At 45.0% G+C, this 22,998-nt stretch overlaps 1 protein-coding gene across 5 annotated transcripts in view; it reads left to right on the plus strand.

The window, feature by feature from the left end:
• The window catches only part of DPP6 (dipeptidyl peptidase like 6), a 1,188,326-nt gene that overhangs the window by 1,089,593 nt on the left and 75,735 nt on the right, over positions 1–22,998 (plus strand). For all 5 annotated transcript variants that reach the window (XM_030826245.1, XM_030826246.1, XM_004090271.3 and 2 more), the window contains 3 exons: positions 2,348–2,439; positions 3,396–3,443; positions 5,490–5,608. In XM_030826245.1, the coding sequence (XP_030682105.1) occupies positions 2,348–2,439; positions 3,396–3,443; positions 5,490–5,608 (259 nt within the window). The remainder of the gene's footprint in view (positions 1–2,347; positions 2,440–3,395; positions 3,444–5,489; positions 5,609–22,998) is intronic.

The raw sequence follows: 22,998 nt of genomic DNA on the forward strand, positions 1-22,998 counted from the left end.
ATCTAGGACCAAAAGTAGATATCCCGGGGTCACTGTCTCCTGCAGAGGTCACCTCAGGGAGCCTCACGCCTGCAAGACGGGGCTGCCATGGTGTTGACTTTGGGGGACTCTGCCCTGAGGAAGAAGGGAAGCATGATCTCGGAACTCCTCAGTTTTGGAGGCAGTCTAAAGTTACTTGGGATCAGGGTAGATGAATGAAATGCGATCAGAGAAAAGGTTAATCACAAATATTCTATGGCTATAACATAGAAGGCTCATATTTATGACAAGGCCCCAAAGGCAATTTCAAAAAAAAACAATCCAAGAACATCCCCACTAAGAGCAGCTTTGATGGAATCGGGGTGGGGGCTGCGGAACCCCTGGGATGGAGTCGGGGTGGGGGCTGCGGGGCCCCTGGGATGGAATCGGGGTGGGGGCTGCGGGACCCCTGGGATGGAATCGGGGTGGGGGCTGCGGAACCCCTGGGATGGAATCGGGGTGGGGGCTGCGGGACCCCTGGGATGGAATCGGGGTGGGGGCTGCGGGACCCCTGGGATGGAATCGGGGTGGGGGCTGCGGGACCCCTGGGATGGAATCGGGGTGGGGGCTGCGGGACCCCTGGGATGGAGTCGGGGTGGGGGCTGTGGGACCCCTGGGATGGAGTCGGGGTGGGGGCTGCAGGGCCCCTGGGATGGAATCGGGGTGGGGGCTGCGGCACCCCTGGGATGGAATCGGGGTGGGGGCTGCGGCACCCCTGGGATGGAATCGGGGTGGGGGCTGCGGGACCCCTGGGATGGAATCGGGGTAGGGGCTGCGGGACCCCTGGGATGGAATCAGGGTGGGGGCTGTGAGGCTCCTGGGATGGAATCGGGGTTGGGGTTGTGGGACTCCTGGGATGGAAATGGCGTCTCTCAGAGGTTCAGGTACAATTTTTTCTCAGTGCACTTCATGACACGACTGATAGAATGTCTGCAAGCTATTGCCTTTGCTTTTTCCTATGGTCTTCATTCTACCATCCTACATTCTTTTTTGTTTACTATTTTACACCACTTAGATCAAGATTTTAAAATGCTGGCCAGGTGCGGTGGCTCACACCTGTAATCCCAGCACTTTGGGAGGCTGAGGCAGGTGGATCACCTGAGGTCAGGAGTTCAAGACCAGCCTGGCCAACATGGTGAAACAAAAATTAGCTGGGCATGGTGGCACGTGCCTGTAGTCCCAGCTACTTGGGAGGCTGAAGTAGGAGAATCGCTTGAACCCAGGAGGCGGAGGCTGCAGTAAGCTGAGATCGTGCCACTGCACTCCAGGGTGACAGAGTGAGACACTGTCTCAAAAAACAAAAAAAAAAAAAAGAAGATTTATAAATGCTTCAGTGTTTTCATTTGGCTCCCAGTCTCTGTATTTGTCCAAGTTGCCGTCATTTGCCCAGAGCCCTATCAAACATTCCAGCAGGAAGCAGGTCTCCTGCACCACCCGTGAGGCACCATCTCCTGCAGGTCCCCAGAACCCCTCGGGGGGCCCCCAGGGCCTTCCCTTTCCAAACCTTCTTCAAACTCCCCAGCCTCTCCTGCACACTCTCTGCGCCCCCAGGCCCTGCTGCCCCCCAACCCCCATGTTCGAGTCTGCAGCCCACAGAGTGTGTACCTTGGGCCCTCCACCTAGTTAAATCTCCACCTGCTCTGTGCCCATCTCCCAGTGCACCTGCCATCCAGAACAGCTGCCCCATTTCAAATCCCCACTGAAACATTGCTCCTGCCTAGACGGCCCTGTCTCTCTCTTCTGTTATTGTTTGTCGTTACTATTGTCTGTTGCCATTCTTCTTAGCTCAAGGGGCACATAGGGAAAGACAATGCGTGCAAAACGTGTAGTGTGGCAATGCAGGTCCAAACCGTCCTTGTCAGCGGCAGCAGGGAGCGCCCTTTCTCCCTCCGTTTATTCTTCTTTTTCCCTCCCTGAATTCATCCACCTCCCGGCATTTGTCTCTTTCCTCCCTCACTGGTCCCCCTTCAGTAATGGCTCCACTAATTAGATTTACAAATGAAAAAGGCCTATAAAGCATTGATTCTCCTCCTGAGATGCGTCCATCGTGGTTGGAGGTCAGGTCCAAATGATTCATGTCACCAAAGAGGACAGGGCACTGTTCCCCACCACTGACATTTGGGGGTCAGGGAGGCTGCGGGCCTGGGGTTGGTTGGGAAGCCCCACGGAGGATGTTGCCTCCCAGGAGAGGAGCAGGCAGAAGGGGAAGAGAGCCCTTCCCACAGACAGAATGGCAGCCGCTGTCGCCTGGTGTCCAAAACAGTTGGAGGATGCAGAGCCATGCCGGGACACCGGTGTCTGCTCCTGATGCCATGTCTGTGTGTTTCAGCCCAACAGCAGCAACGACAACATCCAGTCCATCACCTCCGGGGACTGGGACGTGACCAAGATTCTAGCCTACGACGAGAAGGGGAATAAGATGTGAGTGAGAACCAGGGGCCTGCCCCGTCTTACCGGCCAATGGGACACGTTTGTTATTTTTTGTCAGTTACACTCATGGAATACAGAAGCACAGGAGGCCTCCTCTTTCCTCCTCAGGGAGCATCACTGACTCCTAGTTTCTTCATGAAAATGTAGAGTAGATTCCCGTCTCAACAGTCCAACTTCCAGAGCTGCGGCGTCCTGAGGACGCAATTAGGCTTGCAGCCAGCCCGTGAGGGGAAACGCACTAACAGCAGTAGTAGGGGTAGTACTGATGTGGATTGAGTTTTTACTAGTCCAGGCACTAAGCCAAGTGCTTTACAGACATTATTGAATACAACAGTTCCATGAGGTGAGTTTACTGCTTTCTCCATTTTAAAAATAAGTAAATGAAAACAAAAATGAGTAATTTGCTCCAGGTTATTTAGTTGGTAGCAGGTGGATTTAGCTCAGATGAGGGGAGCCCAGTTCGGAGGATTTTACCACCATACAATTTCGCCTCCCTGCTCCCGGGGTAAAAGCCAAGGTTTCTGCATTGGGAGGTCTTAGGTGAAAATGAGTCAACAACTATTTATTGGGCCAGGCTCTATGTCTGAACTTGTCTTAAATGTGCTCAGCTCCTTGCCCTTCAGAAGGTGAGTGATCTTGTAAAAGAATTCCACGTCCACATTCAGGTGCGTGTCACCCCCAACCACAGTACCCTCCGGCCATGAAGCAGAGGCCAGTGCAGGGGGCACCCAGAGCCAGTGGAATCTGCACTGGTGTCCCTCAGCCCTTAGGTGTCTGGCCACCCCTTGCTGTGGCCACAGGTGTAACTGGACCTGAACAGGGGAGCTACTCCCTGCAGGCCATGGGCGGCAGTCCCTGAGGAGTGTCCATAGAGGTGGTGCCAGGAATGTGAAGTGCAGACGTGCCCTGGAGCAAACTAACCCTGTGTACCTTGGTGATCTTTGCAGCTACTTCTTGAGCACAGAGGACCTGCCTCGGAGACGACAACTCTACAGGTAACTCTGGCTCCCCCTGCACACAGGGCCCTCCCCCTTAGGAGGGCATCCAGGCTTTGCAGAATTGCACCTTTTCAGCAGTTCAGAAAGGGCGGCAGCAAAGACAGACCCCACCACAGAGGAGTAGCTGTAGAGTCTGGAGAGAAGTAAAGAAACTTGTAGAGGCCACCAAAGGGGTAGTTTTGAGACTTTTGAAGCTTTATTTTTCTGCCGTCATTGACTTGGGTTTTCCCCGTCACCCACTTGCCTTTTCGGCCAACAGATGGACTTTTACCTGTCTTTCCTTTTCACCTCTATTCAATGTCACCTCAGAGGAATTCTGCCCCCTAGCCCCTCGCCGATTTTTTGTAGGGAACAGAGTGTGGTTTGGAAACGAGCCGTGGGTCAGCGCGAGGAGGCCGGCCCTGCTTTCCGGCATTGTAGCTCACTCACTTTGGGGGACTGTGCCCTGAGGAAGACGGGGAGCATGATCTCGAAGCCCCTCAGTTTGGAAGCAGTCTAAAGTTATTTGGGATCGGGGTAGATGAATGAAATTTGATTAGAAAGAAAAAGGTTAATCACAAATATTATATGGCTATAAAGTAGAAGGCTCATATTTATGATGAGACCCCAAAGGCAATTTCCCGTCTCAACAGCCCAACTGTGCGACTTTGGACAAGCTTCCAAATCTCAAAGAGGGCAGGGACGCTATGCCTGAACCCAGGGACTGGGTTTTTTTCTAGGGCGTGTCCCTCTTCTACATTTAGTCCTGTCATCTGCCCAGTCACTGTTCTCGCTAAAGGAGGCTTTAGGTTGTGAAGTGAGATTGGCCCTGGGCACTTTCTGCCAGGGCCACAGAGGTGAGGAGGGGGTGTCTGCTGCCTCCCCCACGCCTCTGCATGGGAGGGCTGCAGCCAGTTACACCTAAAGGCACCTTGGCCGCTGAAGAGGATGTTGTTCAGGGCAGACCTGAGGCTTGAGGCCAGTGGCGCATTGTCTAAATGGAGCCAATGCCTGTTGCCCCTGCCCCACTGCTGGGACATTGGGAAGTCTCCCTGGTGAACACAGCCACCCTTTCCAGCCATCGGCAGCTATGCAGAGAGGATGAGGTCAGCATGAGGGAGCCAGTGGAGGGAGAGTCACAGATGTGCTTCTCTGTGTAGATGTTCCATCGTCACCGTGTGTCTACTAGGAAAATTGAAATCCACATGTCACCAATTAATAAACATGAGAGGCTGCCTGTGGCCCCTGTCCTCTAAATTACAGAATGAGAAGGTTGTCTTCTCTCTTCCGTGAAATGCCTTTACTCCTGGAGCAACAGACTTCATACTGAAACCTATGGTTAGAGGGGACCCTCCTGGGGCAAAATGTTCAGATAAGAACTTCTTCCAGGTAGATCCGGTACCTTAGGATCTTTACATTTTAGGGAGCACATTCTAGGCCTTCTTGACTTGAAATGACACTTGACCACAGTGGTCCTGGGTAACATCTTCAAGCCGGTTCCCACTTCTGTAGCTCCACTGAGTGGGAAGCGTGAGCTCTCAAGGTTTCACTCTGTCAGGGGATGGGCTTTTGGAAGCTGCCAGAGTTCAATTCCACTGGTGCAGCAAGGAGACCTGCCTGCTCCCATGCCAGCGTTTGGAACTCCAGAGAATTTGAAGATACATCACTCTGTCTACTGTTCTCAAATTGCTAGCCATCCACTCAGAGAGACAGGACACGTGCAGATAGAGTGCTAGATCATAACGCCGACAGCTCCATGCTCCTCACACCGGGCCACCTGCAGAGCCTGGAGAAGGCAGCGTAGGTGACCGCCTTCCGGCCCTCCCACAAGCAGGGTGCTGAAAGCTCTTGAGAGTGGGAGGGACCCACCAGCAAAGGAAGGTGGAAATGGAACTGGGTGGTCTCAGGGGCTCCAGCAGGGAGACAGAGGGAGAAAGGCCCGGGGGGTCTGTAGCAGGGCTCCGCAGATCACCCTCATGGGGAGAGCGCACCAGCTTGCGGCACCCAGCGTGGAGGGCGGCTCCTCTCTGCCCGCGTTCACACCTGCATCCTTTGCTCTTCCAGTGCCAACACGGTGGGCAACTTCAACAGGCAGTGCCTCTCCTGCGACCTGGTTGAGAACTGCACCTACTTCAGCGCTTCCTTCAGCCACAGCATGGACTTCTTCCTGCTCAAGTGCGAAGGTCAGCTCCTGCCACCCCGTCAGGGCGGAGAGCCCTGGCAGGCACGTTTGCAGGGAGGGGGCAGGCACACTTGCGGGGAGGGGACGACGGCTGTGGTGGGAGCACAGTGTATTCCAGAACAGGTGAGGATCCCGCCTACCTGATAACATTGCTCATGGCGCAAGATGACTGGACCCCCACAGAGTCTGGTGCAGTAGGGCTACTTTACGTTTCATACAGGTGTACAGCTTATCAGAGTGTTCTGTGCACGCTGTGCCGGTAATCTCACAGTTTGTCTCCCATCGTCCACAAAAAATAATAGTCCCATGAGCTAGGAGGGGTAAATATCCTACACAGCGATGAGCCAAAGCCATCAATCCATCAATAAAGATAGGAAAACAATTTCAAAGATTAACTTTTCAATCATATTTAAGGATGATTGAATATCACCAGGCATGGTGGCTCACGCCTATAATCCCAGCACTTTGGGAGGCCAAGGTGGGCAGATTCACCTGAGGTCAGGAGTTTGAGACCTGCCTGGCTAACATGGCAAAATCCCGTCTCTACTAAAAATACAAAAATTAGCCGGGCATCGTGGTGAATGCCTGTAATCTCAGCTACTAGGGAGGCTGAGGCAGAAGAATTGCATGAACCCAGGAGGTGGAGGTTGCAGTGAGCTGAGACTGCACCACTACACTCCAGCCTGGGCAACAGAGTGAGACTCCATCTCAAATGACCAGATAAGAAAAAAGGATTGAGGTTATGTTAAAGAAGTCTCAGAAAAATATTTCCCTATGTCCCAATTCATTGATAATTTATCCCAAACTGCAAGAGTTTGATCACACCAACCAGCATACACAAAAGAGTAGGCCACGTTGCATACGGGATACAAAGGATATTTTTGTTGCTTGTCTATATCTTGGAAAGATATGATATGAACCCATGGAAAGGTAAGTCATCCTAAATATGGTCGTAACAAAATATGATCTCCTGCGATGACCTCAAAGAATGAAAATATGCTACAGGCAGAGACTGAGATCAGGAGCAATTCGCTCCTCAGTCAGAGTTTCAATCCTCTAAGCCGTAGGTGGAGAATGAGTAACTTTTATCAGAGCAATGTCTTTGCTAGCCTTTGCTAGCTACTAGAGAGCTCATGACTTCATGACTTTGTTCTCTTTTTATCAGTGACATTTAAAATCTTGAAAATCCACAGAACAGGAGCACTCAGCCTCTTGCTCAACACAAGCTCAGCCCTTGACATTCTTCTAAGACAGCAAGGAGACCACGGAGGGATGAGGGGGGTGCAACTGAAATATAACATTAGTGTCCCAGTTCCCTCAAAGTTAATGGTATCAAATTCCTCTTTCCTGTGCATCCCAAGAAGGAGGCCACCAAGTATCTGAAATCATAGACAGCTGTAGGGGAAACGACCTAAGATCTAACTGACCCACTTCGTGTATCAGATGGCAAACCCTAAGCCGGAAGTTGAGTGGATTCCCTGACTCCCAATGAGCCAGTGATACAGAGAGGTCCAGCATCAAGGTCTCCCGGTTCCTAGCCCAGTGACACCTGTCTCCTAGGGCGGGATCTTCATGAAATAAGAACTTGGGAAATTATAGGGATTGACGGGGCATAGGGATTGGGAAAATGTGGCAAGCAGACCCACTAGGAGCCAGAGAGTCTTACAAGGAGCTACATAATCAGAATCCAGAATCCTGTCTCAGAAGCAGGAGGCAGCTTAACACACAGGAGGTCATCATCAAACACAGAAGTGAAAAATTGACATAGATTTCCGGAAGAGTGCCCCAAGCAACAATGGTTGAATGAGAAAGGTGACAGAGCCTCCATCGTGGAGATCCTGAGTCAGGGGCAGAGGTCATCTGCCAGAGGGGCTTGGTCTGGCCTCGGCAGGAGGCAGAGCCTTTGGGACCTGAGGTCTGCACTGGTCAAGACAGTGACAGTATGGATTTGTATTTCCCGTATTCTTACTATAACCAGCAAGAAGGGTCCGGCTTCTCACTGCTCATGGAAAGAAGTCAAAATAATAATGAGTTGTGATATGAAGGAGCGGTATTTCTTTATTATCTATGCTAGCAAGGGGAAGAGCAGAAAGCAATTCCACTCTTCAATTTGTGGAGGAGATACAGGGTTTCTTTTTTTTTTTTTTTTTTTTTTTTAAAAAAGGGTTTGGAATGCAGAAGAGCTTAGGGGGTTAGGAGGTGCCAAGGGGTGTGACTGGCTGCAGTGGCCCCTCTTTAATTATTGTCCCATTTGGTGAAGGGGCTGGCACCATCGTGGATCCTACCAGGTTATCAATTAATCACAGTCGGCCTTGTAGTCACTCTTCAGCCATGAGTGGGTATCAGCCTTGAAGTAATCTTTTGTTAAAGAAAGAATTCTGGAGGTATCTGGGTCCTATCAGGATCTGACTCCTGGAGGTTTTAAGGAAATACATGATCAGATAAGAGAGCATGGTGTGTGCTCTGCACGCATCTGGGTTAATAAATGTGCATAAGGCATGAAAGCATAGAATGGGAAAAGAAAGGGAATGGAGGCCACAGCACATTCTGAGGCTGTGTTTCAAGAGGAAAGGTAACACATACACAGCTTGTCTCAAAGTTGTATCTTGAGACTGGGAGCAGACAGAAGAGGAGAGGCGAAAGAAAAACAGTTTAAATCGTGGTTTGAGGCTGAGCTGCTTGGTCATATTCCTAACACATACTAACATCTGCTCCACATGGTGACCCTCCCAGAATCCAGAATCCAACAGCTCGCTTGTTGCTGCTGTTGTTGTTTGAGATGGAGTCTTGCTCTCTTGCCCAGGCTGGAGTGCGCTGGTGCAATCTCAGGTCACTGCAACCTCTGCCTCCCGTGTTCAAGCGATTCTCCTGCCTCAGCCTCCCAAGTAGCTAGGATTACATGGATATATACTTTTTATATTTTTAGTAAAGACAGGGTTTTGCCGTGTTGGCCAGGCTGGTCTCACACTCCTGGTCTCAAATGATCCACCCGCCTTGGCCTCCCAAAGTGCTGGGATTGCAGGCATGAGCCACCTCGCCTGGCCCTTACTTAACAAACACTTTCGCTGCTTCCCTTTGGAGGTCACAGCTCCCTGGTAAGTTCAAGCTCAAGTTTAGTCTGGGTGCCTCATTCTGACAACTGGAAGCCTTTTATGGTTCAGTTTCCATAAGCTGCAGCCCTGGGTTGAAATCAAAAAGGCAGGGAAGTTCCAGTTCCCACATGGTGGATGTAAACACAGAGCCCGTGGTAGATAGAAACACAGCCCTGTGTTGGGAGGCTGTTTGGACAAAGTGTTAAAGTTTAGAGAGCACTGTAGTGTGGCTCCTGTGCAGATTTCTAGTCTGCCACTGGCCTTCTGTCCCAGGGGAGATTCATATTTCTTTTTATGTTTATGTATTTGCAAGGCTTATGTTGTGGTCTGCAAATAGTTATTGTGAAGAGATGACTCCATAGTTGATACCTGGGAGGAAAACAGAAGCAAAGAACAAGTACAGCAACACAAAGTCAGACACACGACTGACCCAGCCCCCAGGTACAGCCACACTGGGTCACAAACACACGACTGACCTGGGCCCCAGGTGCAGCCACACTGGGTCACACACACGACTGACCCAGTCCCCAGGTACAGCCACACTGGGTCACACACACACGACTAACCTGGCCCATTGGGCACCTCCACAATCTCACCTTCAGAAAGGATGGGATGCTCCTCCTGCCAATGCCTGGATCCCTATAATAATCAAACAGATTCCTAAAATTTGAAGATAGGAATAGATCTTAGAGCATCTAATCCAGTCTCCACCCTGCCTTTCTTTCGTTGATTAAGAAACTGAACTCTTAGTCATTATGAAATTATCACCCTAGGGCTTCCTGAATCATTTAAGATCTATGTAAATATTTAGCCTGTTGCCTCATCTTAAGGTAGACATAAACTAGCCCTCTTCTCTACAAAATTGCTCTTTAAAATGTTTACATAATAAGCTATTTTCTGGCTAAAGTAACTTTTGAATGCCCAAATTAAACTCTCCCCATGGAGGTAACCAAAATCCCACTTATAAAAAGAGATTTTCTGAAAAGGTTTAAATTTACAAAGACAACAAAGTAAATGGGGAGACAGGAGCAGCCAACTCTTTGAACCTGGAAATAGTTACTAGTGATAACTGACTTAGCAGACCCTGAAGCTGAGCCTCATCCTGCCATGGGGAAAGCTGAGCAGGCATTGACGATGATTGCCTAAGGGATAAGAAGATCAATGGCTATGAAATCTTAAAGGAGAAAATGATAATACCCATTTGGATTGCTTGGGGCATTTTGCTGGAGGAGAAGACTCAAGGAAGGTGTCAGTGACGAGGTGGCATTTAAAACAAATAAGTAGGTAGGATCTGGAATGGGAAAAATCAGTCCAAGTGGAAGGTGTACAACCTGAGAAAAAGCACAAGAAATATTCTAAGGTTATGCGATGGAGTCTTTTGCAGCATGTGAATCAGGATCAAGTGAATACAAGCAACCTGATTTAATAAAAAAGATAATTTAAAATAATTTTACTTTTCTCCACATTTCTCAGTAGGTATTAAAATGGACTCAGATGTGTAGTCTAGAGCAACATTTAGTCAATGCTCATTTCCTGTCCTGTTTCCTTCACACCCCAAGTTATTCTGAGAGATTCTTGGAAACGTGACAAAAATAACGTCTCCACTCCTAGCATTAGAGACTCTTGTTTTCTTCTCCTTCCCTCCTCCTGCAGCATTTTATTATATAAATTAACTTAGTCTTCTAGTTGCAATCAGAACCAAAAAAAATCCTTCCTTTTTTAGGTTGAGGATAAATGTACTGGCAATGAGAGGCTTCTCTATGGTAAAATCTGTAAACATGCCCACATTCAAAACTGTTCAACCCATCACACAGGGAGGAAAGTGCAAGTAGTTCAGGTTGTCTGGGCATAGGAAGGGATGATAGTCAAAGGATTTAACAACTAGGACAAGATGGATACCAACCAGCCAAAAGACATGTCCCTGAGAGCAGATATAGGCTATCAAACCACATTAGGACATAAGGGCTGGGTATAAAATCATGAAATTATAACTGCTCCGTATAGACTTCATCATTCTTCCTGCCTTTCTGTGGGCCTTCCATTAGGACAGTTTTTGGTAAGTTTAGCTGATATTGACCTATCCTGTAACTTATCTTCAGTATTATAACATATTCAGCAATATAACTTTATCATCTTAGTCCATTTGGGCTGCTGTAGTGAAGTACTATAGACTGTGTGGCTTATAAACAACAGAAATATATTTCTCACAGTTCTGGAGCTGGAAGTCCAAGACCAGGGTACCAGCATGGTTGATTCTGGTAAGGGCCCTCTTCTGGGTCACAGATGACCAATTTCTCCTTGTATCCTCATATAGTGGGAAAGAGGGTGACAGAGCTCTCTGGGGCCTTGTTATATGCGCACTAATGCCATTCCTGAGGGTTCCACTCTTGGGACCTAATCACCTCTCAAAGGCCCCACCTCTTAATACCATCATGTTGGAGGTTAGGACTTCATTGTATAAATTTGGGGGCGACATAAACACTCAGTCTGTTGTAATCATAGCTGATTGTAGCTCATCAGTTGTTTGCAAGCAGTACTTCTGTTTCATTAGTCCTTTGGCATACTGATCTTTTCCTAATGTTCAGGTTTTCTTCCACAGTGTATTTTGTCCAACATCATTATAGAGTTCCATCTAGCAATATCAACATATGCTTTCTCTAAGTTTTCATTAACATTTCTTCTGTGGCTTCTCAATATTTGATATTTGTATGCTTATATGTTTATGTTTTATGTTTATAATTCTTAATTCCTTAAAATTTTTGATTGTACATACAAACCTAAAAATTACTTTTAGGTTAATAATAATTATTTTAGGTTAATTCCTTAATTTTTGATTGTACATACAAATCCATAAGTTATTTTTTTACTTTGCACAGTTACATTAAAAATATATTCAAATAGAATATATAGATAGAGGTTCAGAAATGCTTATAGCCACTATATCCACTCACTACTTCACTGGATCCCATCTCTGAGTGTCAATATTTATGTCTAAAGGGCATGGGTTTCAGATGACCCCTGGATACCTGTGTGAGGGATCAGCTGTAAGCCAGACTCAGTGGAACCTTGTGGAAACTCACCTATCTGTGTAATACAGAGAGTTTCTGTCCACCTCTCTATTGTCTGGAAGTGAAGACAGCTATATTCAAAATATTGTATTATGATATAACATTTTATGATGATTTTCCAGAATATACCAAGCAGCTTTTGGCATACATACTTAATTGGTCTTCTCAATGACCCTGTGAGATGGGTAATAAAAGAAATAATCTTCTATTTGTTAAGTTCTTTACAATTTGAAAAGCACATTTCTTTTTTTCTTTTTTTTTTTTTTGAGATGGAGTTTTGCTCTTGTCACCCAGGCTGGAGTGCAATGACGCAGTTTTGGCTCACTGCAACCTCCGCCTCCTGAGTAGCTGGGATTACAAGCACCCACCACCACACCCAGCTAATTTTTGTATTTTTAGTAGAGACAGGGTTTCTCCATGTTGGCTAGGCTGGTCTCGAACTCCTGACCTCAGGTGATCCACCTGCCTCGGCCTCCCAAAGTACTGGGATTACAGGCTTTGAGCCACCATGCTTGGCCTGAAAAGTATGTTTCTAATTATAATAGTTGATGACTATGTCCCCATTTCTGATTCCTTGAAATTTATATTCTAGTGTAAATAGATCTACTTAGAATTCCCTAAACCCAATATCATTGTTCACATTTCCATGCTTTTGTCTTTGGCTACCTCATAAACCCCTATACATTCTCCAAGATTTTCAGGGCAGGGTTGATTTTCATCCCCTTCCAGGAGGGATGAATGAGAAGCCAAGAGAACGTGAAAGTGACTGTGTATTCACCCCGAGACTGACGCCTGTGACAGGAACTCAGTCTTCAGCTGCCTTAGATGACTGGGGATGCACAGGACAGGGGAAGGCTGAGTGGTCTCACCTTCTAGTCCTGGATAAACCCAATTCCATCTTTAAAGAAAAAAAGTACTCACTTCCTGGACTCACTTCCTAGGACAGCTGTAACAAATTGCCACAATCTGGATGGTTTAAACCAACAGAAATTTATTCTCTCACAGTTCTGGAGGACAGAAATCCAAAATCAAGCTGTTGGCCAGTGTGGTTTCTCTTGGAGGCTGTGAGGGAGAATCTGTTCCACGCTTCTTTCGAGCTTCTGGTGGTTGCCAGCAGTCCTTGGCATTTTTTGACTTACCAATGTATTGCTTTCATCTTTGCCTCTGTCTTCCTGTGGTCTCCCCCTCTGTCTCTGCATCCAAATTGCCCTCTTCTTATATAGATGCCAATCATTGGATGAGGACCCACCTAATCCAGCGTAGCTTCATCTTAACTTGACTACACCTGCAAAGACCTTGTTTCCAAATAAGGTCACATTCACAGGAACCGGGGGTCAGGACTTCAGTGTAACTTTTGGGGGGACACCATTAATTAAACCCACAACACCTCCCTTCTAAGGCCTGTATTGCCTTCTTATATAAGAAAGAAAGAGTGCTCAGCTTGTTTTTCTCAGGAACACAAAATTAAGAGCAGCCACACTAGACTGTGCCAGAGACAGTTCTTAATGGCTTCACTGCATTCTGGAAGCAGCAAGAGGGGTCACTGAAGGAAGTAATGTGATACTACCATATCTTTGGATAGCAACTCTAGCATATTAGAGGAAGAAGAGCAGTTCCAGTATACATTCTCTCCAGGAATACTTCTTCCCTGTCATAATGCAAAATTCACAGTCAAGTGGCATAGAGCTATAACAGGTACTGTAGGGTTTTCTCCTACCCATCTAAATTCAACCGTCAGAGCCACTGAACAACAGAATCAAAGTGCCCAATTTACATAATTTGTGTTTCACAGTCCTCGCCTCTGTTTAGAGAACTGGATTTTTCTCTGCAAAATGAATCTCAAGAGTATGATTTATTTTCCTTCAAGTTATTGAAAAGGACTCAATCAATCCTGTTTCTAAGAAATGTCCAAATGCCACCAGGAAAATGAGTTCCGTGTATGAATTGGCCATTTGCTGCTTCCTACTGAAACATTTTTTGTATGTTTAAAAATAACTAAATAAACTTCCTTTTCTTGAAGCCAAGGATGGAATTATTGCAGTCACTTGCTGCTCTGAGTGGGAACGGGGCAGTCTGTGTTCATGAATCCCTTACAGCTCTGGGCTCTCACCCCCGCCCCTTTCAGTGTTGAGCCGTGATTAGGGAGCTACTTTCCAGACTTTAAGAAGTTTGGTCTTAGACTTAGCAGTTTGGTTTATCAAGACAGGCTTCTCCTTCGCCAAGTTGAATGGAACCAAAATATTATTACCTGAGCCTAAAATACAGTGACTCAATTCTGATAACTATTCTTCTTACTATTAAATATTCCCCAGGATCTTCTGTCATCACCATCATTGCCATCATTATCAAAATCACGGGAGATTGAAATGGCAATAAGGGAGGTCTATGGAATATGGAACCATAGAGCTGGGTTCAAACCTGGACTCTGCCACCTACAGCTTCGTGACCTTGGGCATCTTGGTTAACCTTGCTTAATCCTCCACACCCTCATCCTGAAAATCGGAGGAATAACAGCATGGCAGTCCCCCCTTATCCACAGCTCTACTTTTTGAGGTTTCGGTTACCCAGAGTCAACTATGCTCTGAAAATATTACAAACAATAAGATATTTTGAGAGAGAGACACCACATTCATAATAACTTTTATTACAGTATATTGTTATAATTGTTTGATTTCATTATTAGTTATTGTTCTTCTCTTACTATGCCTAATTTATAAATGAAACTTTATAATTAGGTATGTAGGCATAGGATAAACATTATATATATGGGGTTCAATACTATCCTTGGTTTCAGGCATCCACTGGGGTCTGGGAACATGTCTCTGGTGGATATGGGGCACCACTGTACCTGTCCTGTGAGGTTGTTTTGAAGATTAACCTAGATAGTGCATGTAGAGTACTTACCATGGCATCTGATACATAGTAAGTGTTTAATAATAAGTGTTAACTATCATAATTGTTGTCATCATTGTCATCACCTTAGTAATCAATTGAGTTTCTTACACATCCACTTGCTACCCACTCAGTATCCAAAAGTTGGGGCCAAGGCTGGAGGTGGCTAACATGCATGAAGTGAATGAAGCAGCATCCCTGCCCAAATGTTAGTGGGCACTCCAGCACCTCAGCAGGCTTAGGTTGGAACCCCTGGATCTTGCACTTACACTAGCAAATTCCAGAAGCGGCCATGGATGCCAGAGCCACAAAACATTAAATCAACCGTCAGGCATGGCAATGAGTACCTGGTGGCTTCCAGAGTGCATGTGTCCACCGCAGTCCTCACAGTTGGTTCTTGGCAGAAGTTAAGAAGTAAATTTCCTGCTTTCTTAGCACCTGCCCGTTCCTCCTGCTGTGACCTTTCCCCTCCATGCCTTCAGGTGCCCTGAGCTCCCAGCTGCCCCGCCTACATCCTCTTGCTGGAAAACATAATTAACCAGGGGAAATGTCCATGAAGGTGCTATTAAGGTGTCATGCAAATATGTATACTAAGGTGCTTGTCACTTTTCCCCAGGTTTTAGTCAGAACAGAGCAGTGGGTAAGGCAGGGATGAAAAATAGGAATCAGCCAACCAACTCCACTTGTTGGGAAGGTGCTGGCTGCAGTGCTATGGATGAGAAGGGTTCTGAGGCCAAGTGTAGGCTCAGCAGGAAAGAACATCATGAGTGATTGATGGATGATGTCATGAAAGTCATGAGTGATTGATGGGTGATGTCACAAAAGTCGTGATGTCATTAACATCATGAGTGATTTATGATGTCATGAACATCATGAGTGAGTGATTAATATGAGCAATGTCAAGAGTAATTGATGAATGATGTCATGAGGATCACGAGTGATATAATGAAACATGAGTGAGTGACTAATGTCAGGCACATCATGAGTGATCGATGTTACAAATATGAGTGATCGATTGATAATGTCATGAACATCATGAGTGAATGATTAATGTCATAAATGTCACAAGTAACTGATGTCATGAATGTCCTGAGTGATTAATGACATGAGCATCATGAGCGATTGATGCCATGGATGTCATGAGTGTTTGAAGGGTGATGTCATGAATGTCCTCAGTGATTGATGGATGATGTCATGAATGTCCTGAGTGATTAATGACATGAGCATCATGAGTAATTGATTGATGCCATGGATGTCATGAGTGATTGAAGCGTGATGTCATGAATGTCCTGAGTGATTGATGGGTGATGTCATGAATATCCTGAGTGATTAATGACATGAGCATCATGAGTGATTGATGGGTGATGTCATGAATGTCCTGATGGATTAGTGATGCGTGTCATCCACAGTCGTGGGGGAGCAGGTGGCAACCACATGCCATGCATCTATGATGTTTGGTGTAATCCCCTGAAATGAATGAATACCTCCACATGGTGAGACTTCAGATTCCATATTATCCAAGATGACATACATTTGAAAGTTTGAGATTTATCCTAAAACTCACCTTGTACTGCAGAATGAGGTGAAGGGGCTTATTTTTTTAAGGGCCTAGACTCCTGAAGCATTATGGCCAGCCAAAATAGAAGTGACAGCATGTCACTTCAGAGAAGAGAAAAGGGCATGCATGAAGAAACGCAGATTGAGACTCGGTTACCTGAAGGGATGGAAATGGCTGTCATGGAAACTCTCCTGAGGGAGGCTGTTGCCCAGGGTTTCTGACTGAAGGGCACCTCTTCTGTCATACATCTTTTGAATGAGGGAGAAGAAATCTCCAGATCCTTCCAGAGTGGCTCAGGGATGATACTGATTCACACCCCTTCAGAGTGCTGGATCAACAGTGTAAGCAGGCGTACCCTTTGCATGATCCCAACATAGGAATTAAATATTCTACTGCTGCTCAAATTATTTGCTAATAACTCATGCCTAACCATAAATGAGTAGTCCCAGAGCTAGAAAAATAATACATAGTTTGCATCTTCATTGGTAAAACTGTATTATTAGCCTCAAATATGTAGGGTGCTATTAACTCCCAACAGCAAATTTGAAAACAAATGGTTTGGTTGTACAAACTAGTTAATCCTCTAGACATCTCTTATATCAAAATTTCCAAGGAATTAACCTCAGCTGCCCTTTTTAATTTTGAATTTGTCCAAGTGAATGTTTAGAACCGGTTTGAAGCTCCTTGGAGCATTGCTGGTGTGTTCGTAAGAACATCTGTTCAGTCTCTCAAACATTTGGAGCCATTCCCTTTGAGGCTGCATGAACAAAGAACAAGGAGAGGGATTCTCAAGGCAGGTTATATTGTTAGTGTAAGTGACATGAACACTTTGGAACATGTCACACTCTTCAGTAAATGCTACCAGACACCACACAAACCACTCATATTCCTCTTCAGTAACAACCAAACAAACATCTTCCATGGAAAAGAAGCTTCTCACTTTCCCACTCAACAGCTTTCCCATTCCTGAGCAGTGGCAGGTACGCTGAACCTGGTACAAGCAAGCCTTTCTACATCAGAGGCCATGTCCTGCAGTCTTTCATCTGAAATGTCCATTAAAAATAAATAATGGGGCCGAGCACGGTGGCTCACGCCTATAATGCCAGCAGTTTGGGAGGCCGAGGCAGGCGAATCACCTGAGGTCAGGAATTCAAGACCAGCCTGGCCAACATGGTGAAACCCTGTCTCTACTAAAAATACAAAAATTAGCTGGGTGTGGTGGCACGTGCCTTTAATTCCAGCTACTCAGGAGGCTGAGACAGGAGAATCGCTTGAACACGGGAGGCAGAGGTTGCAGTGAGCTGAGATCGTGCCATTGCCCTCCAGCCTGGGCAACAAGAGTGAAACTCTGTCTCAATAAATAAATAAATAAATTCAACTCAATAAATAATGCCTCTAGAATGTGTCCATTCCTTTTATCCTTGTTGCCCCTGCTCTGGGTAATAAAAGCCGTTTTGTTACTGGTCAGTTTTCCTGTGAGATTTCGCACTAGCCAGTTCACCTTGCTCCTGCCTGAATATGACCAGATGATATTTCCTAAAGAATATCTCTCTTCAAAATGGCTTCCAGAGCACATACATTTCTCTTTTTTCTAAGTAAAATGATAGAAGAAATTAAAAAAAAATTAAAAAAAAAAAAACAATGCCACTGGGCCACTAGGAAGGGGCCCCAGTGGACTGGAATGTTGAAGAATTTTTGTGAAGTAAACATAAATGGTTCACTGTTAAAGTGAAAGCCAGACACAAGGGAATGTAACACAATTGGCAAAAGACATGATTATAAAATGAAGACCAAAAAGAAGTTTGTTTTTTTAGAATTCTGAATTGTGGAGCACCTGTCAGAGTAGACGCTGCCGCCTCCCATTTTTGCCCCTAAGACAAAAGGAGACTTGGCCAGGGAGACTTCCAGAGTGGACGGTGGGGCTGGAAGGGGAGCTGCGCCACAGGTGGCCACAAAGCCAAGGCCCCAAGCACTGCAAGAGGCCCCCTCTTCCCCTCGTCACTGCCCTGTCTCCACCCAGCATCAGAATCTGCATTCACGGAGGAAGCAGCTGTGTGGCTGCTGAAGCCACGTGTCCACAGCCTGGGCCCCACCTGGACGAGAGAATAGCCAACAGGGCACCACTGCAGCACACGGGACACGCGAAAGGGAGGCCTCAGACCAAGCACCTGGGAAGGAAATCCCTGGAGAAGCATTTTAAAGATCTCGTCCATTTACTGCAGCCAGACCGACTGTAAATATCTTCCGAGAGATTCCAGAAGGCGTCACCTTTACCACACAGAGCGGTAAAGAGCGGGCTGCTGTGAAAATGAAGGAAGCTGACTGCTCAAGACTTACAATCTTTACAAAACAAATGTTTTTTAATTCAGAAGAAGAACTGAATAGGTAGTCAAATACCCCAGTTGCCCCCAAAAGCCTGGATCACGCTGACGTAAATGAATAAGGCTTCTTAATTATTTCTTTTTTTTTTTTTTTAAGTTGGAGGTAGTTTTTCTTTTTTTTTTTTTTTATTATACTTTAGGGTTTTAGGGTACATGTGCACAATGTGCAGGTTTGTTACATATGTATCCATGTGCCATGTTGATTTCCTGCACCCATTAACTCGTCATTTAGCATTAGGTGTATCTCCTAATGCTGTCCCTCCCCCCTCCCCCCACCCCACAACAGTCCCCAGAGTGTGATGTTCCCCTTCCTGTGTCCATGAGTTCTCATTGTTCAATTCCCACCTATGAGAGAGAACATGCGGTGTTTGGTTTTTTGTCCTTGCGATAGTTTACTGAGAATGATGTTTTCCAGTTTCATCCATGTCCCTACAAAGGACACGAACTCATCATTTTTTATGGCTGCATAGTATTCCATGGTGTATATGTGCCACATTTGCTTAATCCAGTCTATCGTTGTTGGACATTTGGGTTGGTTCCAACTCTTTGCTATTGTGAATAGTGCCGCAATAAACATACGTGTGCATGTGTCTTTATAGCAGCATGATTTATAGTCCTTTGGGTATATACCCAGTAATGGGATGGCTGGGTCAAATGGTATTTCTAGTTCGAGATCCCTGAGGAATCACCACACTGACTTCCACAATGGTTGAACTAGTTTACAGTCCCACCAACAGTGTAAAAGTGTTCCTATTTCTCCACATCCTCTCCAGCACCTGTTGTTTCCTGATTTTTTAATGATGGCCATTCTAACTGGTATGAGACGGTATCTCACTGTGGTTTTGATTTGCATTTCTCTGATGGCCAGTGATGATGAGCATTTCTTCATGTGTTTTCTGGCTGCATAAATGTCTTCTTTTGAGAAGTGTCTGTTCATGTCCTCTGCCCACTTTTTGATGGGGTTGTTTGTTTTTTTCTTGTAAATTTGTTTGAGTTCATTGTAGATTCTGGATATTAGCCCTTTGTCAGATGAGTAGGTTGCAAAAATTTTCTCCCATTCTGTAGGTTGCCTGTTCATTCTGATGATAGTTTCTTTTGCTGTGCAGAAGCTCTTTAGTTTAATGAGATCCCATTTGTCGATTTTGGCTTTTGTTGCCATTGCTTTTGGTGTTTTAGACATGAAGTCCTTGCCCACGCCTATGTCCTGAATGGTATTGCCTAGGTTTTCTTGTAGGATTTTAATGGTTTTAGGTCTAACATATAAGTCTTTAATCCATCTTGAATTAATTTTTGTATAAGGTGTAAGGAAGGGATCCAGTTGCAGCTTTCTACATATGGCTAGCCAGTTTTCCCAGCACCATTTATTAAATAGGGAATCCTTTCCCCATTTCTTGTTTTTGTCAGGTTTGTCAAAGATCAGATAGTTGTAGCTATGCGGCATCATTTCTGAGGGCTCTGTTCTGTTCCATTGATCTATGTCTCTGTTGTGGTACCAGTACCATGCTGTTTTGGTTACTGTAGCCTTGTAGTATAGTTTGAAGTCAGGTAGCGTGATGCCTCCAGCTTTGTTCTTTTGGCTTAGGATTGACTTGGTGATACGGGCTCTTTTTTGGTTCCATATGAACTTTAAAGTAGTTTTTTCCAATTCTGTGAAGAAAGTCCTTGGTAGCTTAATGGGGATGGCATTGAATCTATAAATTACCTTGGGCAGTATGGCCATTTTCACGATATTGATTCTTCCAACCCATGAGCATGGAATGTTCTTCCATTTGTTTGTATCCTCTTTTATTTCATTGAGCAGTGGTTTGTAGTTCTCCTTGAAGAGGTCCCTCACATCCCTTGTAAGTTGGATTCCTAGGTATTTTATTCTCTTTGAAGCAATTGTGAATGGGAGTTCACTCGTGATTTGGCTCTCTGTTTGTCTGTTATTGGTGTACAAGAATGCTTGTGATTTTTGTACATTAATTTTGTATCCTGAGACTTCGCTGAAGTTGCTAATCAGCTTAAGGAGATTTTGGGCTGAGACAATGGGGTTTTCTAGATATACAATCATGTCATCTGCAAACAGGGACAATTTGACTTCCTCTTTTCCTAATTGAATACCTTTTATTTCCTTCTCCTGCCTGATTGCTCTGGCCAGAACTTCCAGCACTATGTTGAATAGGAGCGGTGAGAGAGGGCATCCCTGTCTTGTGCCAGTTTTCAAAGGGAATGCTTCCAGTTTTTGCCCATTCAGTATGATATTGGCTGTGGGTTTGTCATAGATAGCTCTTATTATTTTGAGATACGTCCCATCAATACCTAATTTATTGAGAGTTTTTAGCATGAAGGGTTGTTGAATTTTGTCAAAGGCCTTTTCTGCATCTATTGAGATAATCATGTGGTTTTTGTCTTTGGTTCTGTTTATATGCTGGATTACATTTATTGATTTTCATATGTTGAACCAGCCTTGCATCCCAGGGATGAAGCCCACTTGATCATGGTGGATAAGCTTTTTGATGTGCTGCTGGATTCGGTTTGCCAGTATTTTATTGAGGATTTTTGCATCAATGTTCATCAAGGATATTGGTCTGAAATTCTCTTTTTTGGTTATGTCTCTGCCAGGTTTTGGTATCAGGACGATGCTGGCTTCATAAAATGTGTTAGGGAGGATTCCCTCTTTTTCTATCGATTGGAATAGTTTCAGAAGGAATGGTACCAGTTCCTCCTTGTACCTCTGGTAGAATTCAGCTGTGAATCCATCAGGTCCTGGACTCTTTTTGGTTGGTAAGCTATTGATTATTGCCACAATTTCAGAACCTGTTATTGGTCTATTCAGAGATTGAACTTCTTCCTGGTTTAGTCTTGGGAGGGTGTATTTGTCGAGGAATTTATCCATTTCTTCTAGATTTTCTAGTTTATTTGCATAGAGGTGTTTGTAGTATTCTCTGATGGTAGATTGTATTTCTGTGGGATCGGTTGTGATATCCCCTTTTTCGTTTTTTATTGCATCTATTTGATTCTTCTCTCTTTTCTTCTTTATTAGTCTTGCTAGCAGTCCATCAATTTTGTTGATCTTTTCAAAAAACCAGCTCCTGGATTCATTAATTTTTTGAAGGGTTTTTTGTGTCTCTATTTCCTTCAGTTCTGCTCTGATTTTAGTTATTTCTAGCCTTCTGCTAGCTTTTGAATGTGTTTGCTCTTGCTTTTCTAGTTCTTTTAATTGTGATGTTAGGGAGTCAATTTTGGATCTTTCCTGCTTTCTCTTGTGGGCATTTAGTGCTATAAATTTCCCTCTACACACTGCTTTGAATGTGTCCCAGAGATTCTGATATGTTGTGTGTTTGTTCTCGTTGGTTTCAAAGAACATCTTTATTTCTGCCTTCATTTCATTATGTACCCAATAGTCATTCAGGAGCAGGTTGTTCAGTTTCCATGTAGTAGAGCGGTTTTGAGTGAGTTTCTTAATCCTGAGTTCTAGTTTGATTGCACTGTGGTCTGAGAGACAGTTTGTTATAATTTCTGTTCTTTTACATTTGCTGAGGAGAGCTTTACTTCCAACTATGTGGTCAATTTTGGAATAGGTGTGGTGTGGTGCTGAAAAAAATGTATATTCTGTTGACTTGGGGTGGAGAGTTCTGTAGATGTCTATTAGGTCCACTTTATGTAGAGCTGAGTTCAATTCCTGGATATCCTTGTTAACTTTCTGTCTCGTTGATCTGTCTAATGCTGACAGTGGGGTGTTAAAATCTCCCATTATTATTGTGTGGGAGTTTAAGTCCCTTTGTAGGTCACTCAGGACTTGCTTTATGAATCTGGGTGCTCCTGTGTTGGGTGCATATATATTTAGGATAGTTAGCTCTTCTTGTTGAATTGATCCCTTTACCATTATGTAATGGCCTTCTTTGTCTCTTTTGATCTTTGTTGGTTTAAAGTCTATTTTATCAGAGACTAGGATTGCAACCCCTGCCTTTTTTTGTTTTCCAGTTGCTTGATAGATCTTCCTCCATCCCTTTATTTTGAGTCTATGTGTGTCTCTGCACGTGAGATGGGTTTCCTGAATACAGCACACTGATGGGTCCTGACTCCTTATCCAGTTTGCCAGTCTGTGTCTTTTGATTGGAGCATTTAGCCCATTTACATTTAACGTTAATATTGTTATGTGTGAATCTGATCCTGTCATTATGATGTTAGTTGGTTATTTTGCTCGTTAGTTGCTATAGTTTCTTCCTAGTCTCGATGGTCTTTACAATTTGGCATGTTTTTGCAGTGGCTGGTACCGGTTGTTCCTTTCCATGTTTAGTGCTTCCTTCAGGAGCTCTTTTAGGGCAGGCCTGGTGGTGACAAAATCACTCAGCGTTTGCTTGTCTGTAAAGTGTTTTATTTCTCCTTCACTTATGAAGCTTAGTTTGGCGGGATAG

This window comes from Nomascus leucogenys, chromosome 13 (genome assembly GCF_006542625.1).
Source record: "Nomascus leucogenys isolate Asia chromosome 13, Asia_NLE_v1, whole genome shotgun sequence".
NCBI lineage: Eukaryota > Metazoa > Chordata > Mammalia > Primates > Hylobatidae > Nomascus > Nomascus leucogenys.